Below are 10,704 nucleotides of genomic sequence, written 5' to 3' on the forward strand. Positions count from 1 at the left end.
AGGAACTAATTTGCTGTTCTGAATAATATACTACGGTGTGTTTTGGGAATCATGAACAAAGCCTTTCAACCAATACTGCATCTAAAAACAAGGAATGGAAAAAAGCTTATTGGTTCATGTTGGGTTCCTGTCTCCTTATTTTAGGGTTCTAATTACTTTTCCATTTGACCTCTCAATATTCCAGAACTCATTGAAATCACTAACTTTTTTTCAGTTTTGAAAAATTACATTGGATCTACAATTTAGTGAATCCTAGTGCAATTAATTTTGCATCCTATGGTGTTCTCATTCTCTTTATGTTACCATGATGTAGATTATGTAATTTGCCTTTGCATAATGTTGCTTGCAGAGGATATAATTAAATAGTAGTCAAGAACAATCCCCCAACCCTATTTGTCTAGTTTAAGTCTTTCTTTCAATTGTAAATATGGAAACCAATGGAAAACACGTCCTTCTGATTCCAACTCCTCTTTAGATTTGAGGATAGGGTCACCATAATTAAAATATTTTATTTAACCATAAGTCTACCAGTCTGGCCTCACCAGCATTTCTTTTCTAAAAAAAAAAGCTTTCTGGAGAGACAGCCAAATTTTATATTACTTTATATTTATTCCAAACTCTTAGGATGGCATGTCTAACAAAGTGATTACTAAAATCAGCATTTACTTTAACCTTATCATACCATAAATAGCCATGTCATCCAAATCTTAATTCTGACTCACTAACTCGAATTACTTCTTATTTTGAAGAGTCACTCACTCTTTTAGCCATACAGAACAATAAGCACCGGAATATAGAGATTTCTTTGCAGTAACTAGTTACCAACAACATGATCTATCAAAATAATGTGTTAGCCTTAAAGTTTTAATTCAAAAATACGTAGGCTGCTCCTGAATTGTTTTTTTTGATAGTAGACAAATGCAAAGAGAATAGGATTTCCAGAGTTTTTTCAACCCATAGGGAGAATTTGAGAGGCATTTCTCTGTATGTATTATCCTGCATTAGAAATTTTAGAGGACATTGAGATAGCTCACCTTTAGGTTTAAGGTTTTTCTTCTTTGCTTAAGCAAAAGATTTATATATCATTGATAAAATGATGCAATGTTTATCTGTTCACTGTTAAATCCGCAGGATAGTCTTACTGCTAAATTTTGTATGCAATAATATTTCTGTGAAACAATGACCAAGTATTATGCTGCTCTTTATGTTAAGTTTAATTTTTGGTTTAAGGAAAATTGATTTACTGTGTAGCTTTTCCTTTAAGGACTCACCATTCAGTGTGTTGAAAATGAAGCACTTGTTACTTGGACGTCTTATTCTGATTACAATAGGTGTTGATATTCCAGTATTTTATGCCCTGTCTGTAGCACCATGGAAATCACATTGTGGGAAACAGAAGGGAATTCATCATTTTCTACACATTTATTATACTGTGATTAGCCTCCACAAGTTTGTTCACATTATTCACAAGGGTGTGGGATTGCATTATAGGAAAACATCTTTAGAATCATAGAATCATAAAGCTGGAAGGGACTTGGAAGTCTTCTAGTCCAACTCTCTGCTCAAACCAGGAGATCTTATATCATCCTAGTCAAATGGTTGTCCAGTTCAGTTTTGAAAACTTCCTGTGATGGAGTCGCCACATCCCTAGGAGGGAAGCTATTTTATTGATTAATTGTTCTTACTATCAGAAAATTTCTCCTTACTTCTTGGTTGGATCTCTCTTTAACAAGCTTCCACCCATTACTTCTTGTCCTGCCTAAGATTACATTCAGTGGGTTCTGAAATTACATCTGCCAGCTCCTTCAAAATACTGGTGCATAAACCATCTGGCCTACTGATTTGTATTCATCCAGGGTGGATAGGCATTTCCTTACTAATTCGTTGCCTATTTTGACTTGTATACCTGTTCTGTCTCCCTTGTTTCTGCTTTAGATAGGTTGGGCTGCTTCTTCCTTTTGCTTAAAAACAGATGCGAAGAAGGAATCTTAATTCTACAAAAGATGAAAGAGGGACGACGGGCAGCGGAAGAACGGTAAATGAACTACTCTTTGAATTAAGAAACTTTATGAATTTACGAAACATGTAAAATTTTGTCCTATTCAGAAGAATATAGTCCAGATTACGTAGACTTGAACCACCCATAAATAGTATGAAGACCCAATTTCAAGATAGTTCTGTTCTTTTTGACCAAAGGATTAGAATATCACTATTGGGTGACACTTCTGTTAAATCTTTCAGAAAAGCAAGATCCTGGAGAGTGATTTGACTCCGTGAATTGGTTCTCATGGTTAGCATGAAGAATAAGGAGTGTGAATGAGTACAAGTTGTTCCACTGTTTAAAGATCTGGCTATGCTTATAATTCTCAGACAATGCACTATACTGTAGCTTGGAGAAACACAAACAGGAGTTCTGTCCTTAAAATGTTGCCAGCATTGTTGTATGAGAAGTGCGCAGAGAGAAATTGACTCCTTTCTTTTATCTGAAGTAGATTTCCCCAAAATACTTTCCTCAGTTTCTGACATAACCTTTTCCCCTAGAGCAGGTAGTCCTTGACTTACAACAGTTCGTTGAGTGACTGTGCAAAGTTACGACAGTACTGAAAAATGTGAGTTATGACCGTTTTTCAAAGATACGACCTTTGCAGCATCCCCATGATCATGTGATCAAAATTCAGACACTTGGCAGCTGGTTCATGTTTATAACCATTGCCTGTGTCCCGGGGTCCTGTGATCAATTGTGATCATAAGTCGAGGACTACCTATATTTCTAAACAAACCCTTAGAACAGGAAAAGTTGTGGCAATGGGGTTTTGCAGAGTATGGCATTGCAAAAGGAAGAATCTCTCCCAGCATCCTGAGTTTTTCTTTGATAAAAAAGAAACATTACTTTTTTTGAAGATGGAAGAGTGTTCTGTGGAGTCGCTTCCTCTTAATCCTGGCATTTGAATGAGAGTAACACCCTGGTTTATTTTCTGGCAGTTACTAGAGAAAAGTGAAAAACAATGTAAAAGGAATATATTGTCCTAAGCTTATCTCTTGACCATAAAACATTGAGGTGTGGAAGTAGACTTACTAAACTTTTCTTCTTTGAGGTAAATCAGTCTTTCAAGGTAGACCAAATTAAATGCTATTAAAAAGGAGAATCAAATTTTAGATAGAAATCTTTAGCATTAAGTATAGTACTCTAAATTAATGTAGGATCATATACATTGGAAAAGAGAAATTACAGTGCTGTTCTGATCCATAGAGTTAGCAAGTGCAAATGATACAATCACTATTAGCTCTGGAGAAGTTGGGTTCATATGCAACACAAAAGTAAATTCAGCAGACCATAGTTATCTAGATTCACACAACAGTCTAAGCATAAACCATGATTATGGACCAAAATGTCAGGTTCACATACTATAACTCCGGATGACATGTCATGGTCTTCTTTTTCACTGTCTGTTAACTTAAACTTGAACCTTAGTTTTGATCCTGTTTTGGGGAGTTTGTTTCATCTTACATTGTTCCCATAAGGTGATTATTGAAACTTGGAAAAATGTTTGAGTAGTATATTTAATTTTTTTTAAAGGAAATATTGAAAAAAGACGAAAGATAGCTAAATTGGGAAAATGCTGTGACTAAATACTATTCAGCGTATGAATGTGACATTTGAATAAGTTTGTTTCTGCTCTTAGGCACTTCGTCTGAGTAATGCAGCCATGTCAAAAACGACAACCGGTCAGATTGTAAATCTTTTGTCAAACGATGTGAATAAATTTGATCAGGTAAGCCCTAAGGGAGGCACACATTTTGAATGATTTAGCTTAAGAGTTATCTTAGGTAGTGGCCTTTTCTTTTTATTCATAGCAAGATAGAATGAAAATCCTTGGGTTTGCTTGTATGTGTATGCAGTGGATAAAAATGTTTTTAAAGGCTATATCGAATCCTTTGTGGGGTGCATCTTATATTGCGGTGATTTCCAAGCAGATGTCTTCTTAGAATGGAGGATTGTGATAAGAAGAATAACTTATACAGGTAGTCCTCGACTTACATCAGTTCACTTAGTGCAGGGGTAGGCAAACCTTGGCTCTTTTATGACTCGTGGACTTCAACTCCCAGAATTCCTGAGCTAGCATGGCTGGCTCAGGAATTCTGGGAGTTGAAGGCCACGAGTCATAAAAGAGCCAAGGTTGCCTACTCCTGCATTAGACTAAACTGGCTCATGTTGGCTTTTAAAAACTGCCAAGGGTATCTATGATTCATTCAAGGATACTGCAGTGGCAGAACAATAAGTCCCCTTCAAACTGGGCTTCACTCCTTGTGAGCTAAGAGATATGTCTATGTAAGATTTCTAAGCAATATTAGAAAGTTGATTTGCCACGCTCTTCTTTTAGGGTAGTTTTTAAGCATCCTAGTCTCAGCTATAGTTCTGATATTTCATGGTAGCCAAGAAAGTATGAACCAGACGTGACTGTGCTTAGTTTTTTGAGATCATTCAGCTAAGCGCAAAGTTCATTAATTTAACCTTGGGCAGCTCAATTGGCTTAACTCTGCCTGTAGATGATTTTGTATAGATTAAAAATAAACATGCTGGTTTCATGAGATATGGGTTAGAGCTCTCACAAACCAGACAGGATTAAACTCTGTCATGCGAAGGTTTTCTTAAATGTCCAGGGTAAATTGTATAGCATTATATAGACAGTAATATGTAGGAGGTATTTTGGCTCATGTGGCCTCAGATGTGGAGATGATCACAGATGATAAATGTCAGGCTAAAAAGGAAGCTATATTTCAGATGGTGCAGGCAGTTGCTGAGGCCTGGAGTTCCAGCTTAGTAAGGAGCAATTCCAAGACTAGAGTGACATGCAGAATTCCCAAGGCATTTAGGGAACAACAACAACTTTTTTATATATAACCTAACATATCCAGATATTGATCATTTCTGGGTCCCACAGGACTTTCCCCCATGCGCACAATAGACTGGTCGCTGTCGTGATTTTTCTATTTTCAGTTCATTTTGTGAGTCACGTGTATTTCTTTTTTGCCTAGGTGACTATTTTCTTGCATTTCTTATGGGCTGGACCCCTTCAGGCAATAGCTGTGACTGTTCTTTTGTGGCTTGAGATTGGCCCGTCCTGCCTTGCAGGGATGGCGGTGCTGATTATTCTTCTTCCCTTGCAAACCTGCATGGGCAGGCTCTTCTCAGCTCTGAGGTAAGAGTGATTGGCATCTTGTTCCTTCAGAGTGATTTAAAAAAAACTCTTTCAACTCAGCATGGATAGTTGTTGTAGTTTGTGTTTTTCAAAGGTTATATACTTTGAACAAAAAGGTTCAAAAACATGTGTTTGCTAAATCTGGCACCAGTGGAATAAAGATGTTCTTTTAATTTCATCTTTATTTTATATTCAAAGACATACACAAGACCCAAAGTATTCTTTTCTCCCCAAGGCAAATTACAAAGCAGATTTTTTTAAAAAAAGTTACAGAACTTGGAAAAATGAACTTAGAGAGGGGCAGAATTCATGACTTGTAAATTTTGATTACATTTATTAATTAGTGTTTCTTTTTAAATGTCTGGGTTTGGACAGCCTAGCATCAAGCATGCAAGACATGTGCAGTGTAAAAAAACTGTCCTGCAAGTGAGGGATCCTCTTTGTGATTCTGGATGGCTTTGTGGTTCCTTCCTGTGCCCAGAAGCTTTGAGAGGACAACCTCTGGCAGATCCATACAGGCAGGCTTGCACCAGCATCTCCAGAGTGGTGTGAAAGCCAAGCTCCCGGGCCTCTGGAGACTGGCAGAGAACTTGCAGAGCCCTGCTTGGTGTAAGCAGTTCTGCTAGGACAGTGGTTCTCAACCTGTGGGTCGGGACCCCATTTGGGGTCGATCGACCATTTCATGGGGGTCGCCAAGCAAGGCTGTCCGCCATTTTTTTGTCCGCCATTTTTTTCCCCTTTTCCGGCGGGTGCCTTACCTCCCTTGGGCTGGGCCAGCTGGTGGTCGGCCTGCTCCGCTTCTGCCGCTTGCCAGCTACGCCTCGGCCGGCGCAGGGGGCGGAACCACGCATGCGCGGCGCTCCCGGGCAGGGAAAGTCCTCGACTTACGACTGGTTGGATAGTCCTCGACTTACGACCGGTTTAGTCCTCGACTTACGACCGGTTTAGTCCTCGACTTACGACCGGTTTAGTCCTCGACTTACGACCGGTTGGGGTCGCGGCATTAAAAAGGTTGAGAACCACTGTGCTAGGACCTCAGTTCTGTCCCTTCCTCCTAGCTGGCAGGTAAGGGTTGCTTAAGAAGGCAGGCGTGCCATTGGGTGCTGCAGGCATTCCTCAGTCCTGCTAGGATTTGCTGCTACTTTTCTCATCTGCTCCATTTTCCCAAGCAGCCATTCCCTCATCCAACAGCTGCGGAGAGCAAAAAGGCCCCAAGCAATACAGGCCTGGCCTCCTGGCCCCATCATCCTGCTTTTTAGCCTTCTCCAGGTCTGGGAGGCTGCAAGCAGAGCAAGAGAGGATGGGCCAGCTGATGTAGGAATGTTAGTAAGTGGGATGGGCTAGTAAGTAGCTGAGAAAGAGGCAAATGTATTCCGGAGCAAGGGGATGATAAATATGCAGGCGTGTGGTTTGAGAACCTTTGCTTTAAGTAAAAGAGGAATTAATAGGAAGGTTTAAAAGCACACATTTAATTGAGTGGGACTACTAGATCACTGTTGAAAACATCTTGAAGACTACTAGCTTCCAATTTAAGAGATCCCTTTCAACAGTCAATGCCATTCTGTCATTCAAGGTGCAGGTAGTCCTTGACATATGAACACAATTGGAATCAGAGCTTGGGGTGCAATCATTAAGTGTCAACACAATTTACAACTTTTTTTGCGACAATCATGCAGTGAATCTAGTTGTTAAGCAGATCTGACTTCCCCCGTTGACTTTGCTCATCAAAAGCCCCCCAGGGAAGTTTGCAAATGGTGATCACGGAGACACTGCAACTCTCATAAATACATGCTGGCTGACAAGAGCCTGGGTTTTGATCACATAACTGCAGGGATGCTGCGACAGTCATAAATGTGAGGACTACTTGTAAGGCAGCCCCAGCGTTAATTTCAAAAGATTGTTAAATGAATGATCGTAGGTCAAGGGCTATCTGTATACAGTTGCTGTTCCTGAACATGACTGTATGTTCAAACCTGGGTGAGGATATGTGTTTTCTCTACACCTGGGGTTCTTTTCTAAACTAACCTCTAAAGATACTATATGTTTAATGGTCAGCCAGACTCTAGGAAAAAAGGTCTTGCGATATAAAAATGGTAGATATGGTGAGATGTAGAACCTTGGACATGAGAAAGAAAATCTAGAAATGAGAGGAACATAGAACTCAGAGAAGTCAGGGATCATACAGGTAGTCCTGTTTTGGAATGGCTTACAACCATTCATTCAGTGATTGTTTGAAGTTACAATGGCACTGAAAAAAGTGGCTTATGACTGTTTTTCACACAACTGTTGTAGCATCCCTATGGTCATGTGATTAAAATTTAGATGCTTGGCAGAGGATAAACATAGCTGAGCTTCTGGTTGGACCACCATTGCATTTGAACTGCCTAGAGGCTGCAGAGAGGAACTGCAAGCTGTGAGTTATAGGGTTAGCAGTGCATGTTACAGAGGTGTGTGTGGACAAGAATATCAACCTAGCTGTCAAGCAAAATCAAGCTTTTAATAGTGAATGCCACACCAAGTGCACTAATCAAACAGGTGGTAAGAAAATAGAGGAACTCAGGCACCACATAGGTTATGTAGAAAGTAAACACAGGGTCAGTCATAAAGGACTCAAATGTCTATACACCAACGTAGAGAGTATGAGCAATAAACAGGGTGAACTAGAAATTCAGGTAAATGAGGGCAGATATGATATTGTTGCCATTACGGAAACTTGGTGGGATGAAACCCACAAATGGAACACACAGCTAGAGGGATTTAAATTATTTAAAAGAAATAGATCAAATAAAAGAGGAGGTGGAGTTGCTCTCTATATAAGAAATAACTACATCTCTACAGAAATAGAGCACAACAATGATGAAAGCTGTCTCACATGCTTTTGGGTCAATATAAAAGGGGAAAAAATGACATTGCCATAGGTGTATACTATAGGCCACCCAACCAAACAGAAGAAATAGATGAACTTTTTGCTACTCAGCTAACTAAGGTATGTAGGAAGCACATCACAATAGTTATGGGGGACTTTAATTACCCTGACATCAACTGGGAGACAAACTCTGCACCAAGTGGAAGATCAAACTGATTCCTGACAAATCTAGCAGACAACTTTGTCTGCCAAAAAGTAGAGAAGGGAACTAAGGGAAGTTTGTAGTGGGGTGCCCCAGGGCTCTGTTCTGGGCCCAGTGCTCTTCAACATCTTGATCAATGATTTGGATGAGGGGATAGATGGGGAACTCATCAAATTTGCAGTTGACAACAAGATGGCAGGAATAGCCAACACTCCAGAAGATAGGCTTAAGATACAGAAGGATCTTGACAGACCTGAACGTTGAGCGTTATTTAACAAAATGAAATTCAATGGTGAAAAAAGTAAGGTTCTACATTTAGGCAAGAAAAACCAAATCACAGTTATAGTATAGGTGGTACCTTGCTCAATAGTAGTAACTATGAGAGGAATCTCAGATCCTAGTGGACAATCACTTAAATATGAGCCAGCAGTGTGCTGCAGCTGCCAAAACAGCCAACACAGTGCTGGACTGCATTAACAGAGGGATAGAATCAAGATCACGTGAAGTGTTAATACCACTTTACAATGTCTTGGTGAGGACATACTTGGAATACTGCATACAGTTTTGGTCACCACGATGTAAAAAAGATGTTGAGACTTTAGAAAGAGTACAGAGAAGAGCAACAAAGGTGATCAGGGGACTGAGGCTAAAACATATAAGGAACGGTTGCTGGAATTGGGTATGTATAGTCTAATGAAGAGAAGGACGAGGGGTGACATGATAGCAGTGTTCCAATATCTCAGGGGCTGCCACAAAGAAGAGGGAGTCAAGCTATTCTCCAAAGCACCTGAAGGCAGAAAAAGAAGCAACAGATGGAAACAAATCAAGGAGAGATCCAACCTAGAACTAAGAAGCAATTTCCTGACAGTTAGAACAATTAATCAGTGGAACAACCTGCCTCTAGAAGCTGTGAATGCTCCAACATTGGGAGTTTTTAAGAAGAGACTCGACAACCATTTGTCTGAAATGGTATAGGGTTTCCTGCCTGAGCAGAGGTTGGACTAGATGACCTCCAAGGTCCCTTGCAACATCATCATCATCATCATCATCATCATCATCATCATCATCATCATTATCTGGCATGTATTTATGAGGGTTGCAAGTTCATGTGATCCATCTTTTGAGACCTGACAAGCAAAGTCTATTGGGAAGTCAGATTAACAGCTATGTTACTAATTTAATAACATGCAGTGCTTCATTTAACAACTGGCAAGAAAGGTTGTAAAACAGGGCAAAACTCACTTAACAATTGTCTCAGTTAGCAACAGAAATTTTGAGCTCCGTTGTGGTCGTCAGCCAAGGATTACCTGAATTTGAACTGAAGGTAGAAAATATTTCTCAATTTTCTTTCTGCAAAATATGTTCTCAGGTCTTTCTGAGCTACTTTATACTTGTAATTGTATGTAATATACAGTTATAATTCATAATTGCAAATCTTCAGATTAGAAATGTAGACCTGGGATTAGCTGTTACTTCTGCAAGTATTTCAAGGTTGAATCCTGTGTGACTGACTCTCAGGGCAGCTGAGCTGTGGAATGTTTCAGTTTTGTAGCAAAACAAGGAAGTTTTGAGAAGGTGGAGACTTTCTTCATGTTTTTAAAAATAACAGATTGTACAGTGCGCTGGTTGAATTTCCATCCTTTTAGGGGATATTCTTTATAATTTGCTATTTCATTTAGTTATGTGATTTTTAAAATGTATAGCACGTTTTCAGTAGTTTCAAATTATTATGATTATTAGATAATCTTATTAATATTTACAGCATTTTGTCAAATTGTTCAGGAGCGTATGTCTGCTGTCTTATGGATGTTACCCTGCATAATCCTAGTATTTTAAGCTGGAAGATAAGATTTTTCAACTTTGCACTCTTTACTATTTTGCAGTAATCTTCTTTATCGGTAATCATAGTAAATATAAAAAAAGCAAACAAGAAAATCAATATATATTCATTTACATGTTCAGCTAGATGCCTGCATAAAAATATTTGGGACTAAACCTGAGATCTGGCAAATATTCATGAGGAGAATTCCAGCACTGTGAAATATTAAACTTGGTCCTCTGTTTATCTATTAAAGAACATTTCTCAATAATCCATGACCTTCCACACTGCAGCTAGTTGATTGCTTTGTTGTTGTTAGACACCAAGAGAGAAAACATAGAATCATAGAATTATAAGGCTGGAAGGGACCTTGGAGGTCTTCTAGTCCAACCCCCTGCCCAAGGCAGGAATCCTTACAGCATCCTGGACAAATGGATGTCCAATCTTTACTTTAGACCAGAGTTCATAAGTTTGCACTTTGCTGTAAAAGCACCCTTGAAGGTATATCTACTTTAAACTCCATCTATGGACTTATCTATTATCTTACATTATCTATCCATCTATATACAAATTCCATAAATTCCAAATTCTTATTCCACTAATCGTTTCTAGTTGT

At 39.1% G+C, this 10,704-nt stretch overlaps 1 protein-coding gene across 1 annotated transcript in view; it reads left to right on the plus strand.

Annotated features, from left to right (window-relative positions):
• The first annotated feature begins 1,972 nt into the window (after positions 1-1,972).
• ABCC4 (ATP binding cassette subfamily C member 4) overlaps positions 1,973-10,704 on the plus strand; it is a 141,994-nt gene continuing 133,262 nt past the window's right edge. Inside the window, exons 1-4 of the mRNA XM_015824442.2 lie at positions 1,973-2,035; positions 3,684-3,773; positions 5,038-5,201; positions 6,374-6,527. Coding sequence (XP_015679928.2) covers positions 1,973-2,035; positions 3,684-3,773; positions 5,038-5,201; positions 6,374-6,527 — 471 coding nt within the window. The remainder of the gene's footprint in view (positions 2,036-3,683; positions 3,774-5,037; positions 5,202-6,373; positions 6,528-10,704) is intronic.

The sequence above is a fragment of the Protobothrops mucrosquamatus genome, unplaced genomic scaffold, assembly GCF_001527695.2.
Source record: "Protobothrops mucrosquamatus isolate PMUCROS unplaced genomic scaffold, P.Mucros_1.0 scaffold2236, whole genome shotgun sequence".
Classification (NCBI taxonomy): domain Eukaryota; kingdom Metazoa; phylum Chordata; class Lepidosauria; order Squamata; family Viperidae; genus Protobothrops; species Protobothrops mucrosquamatus.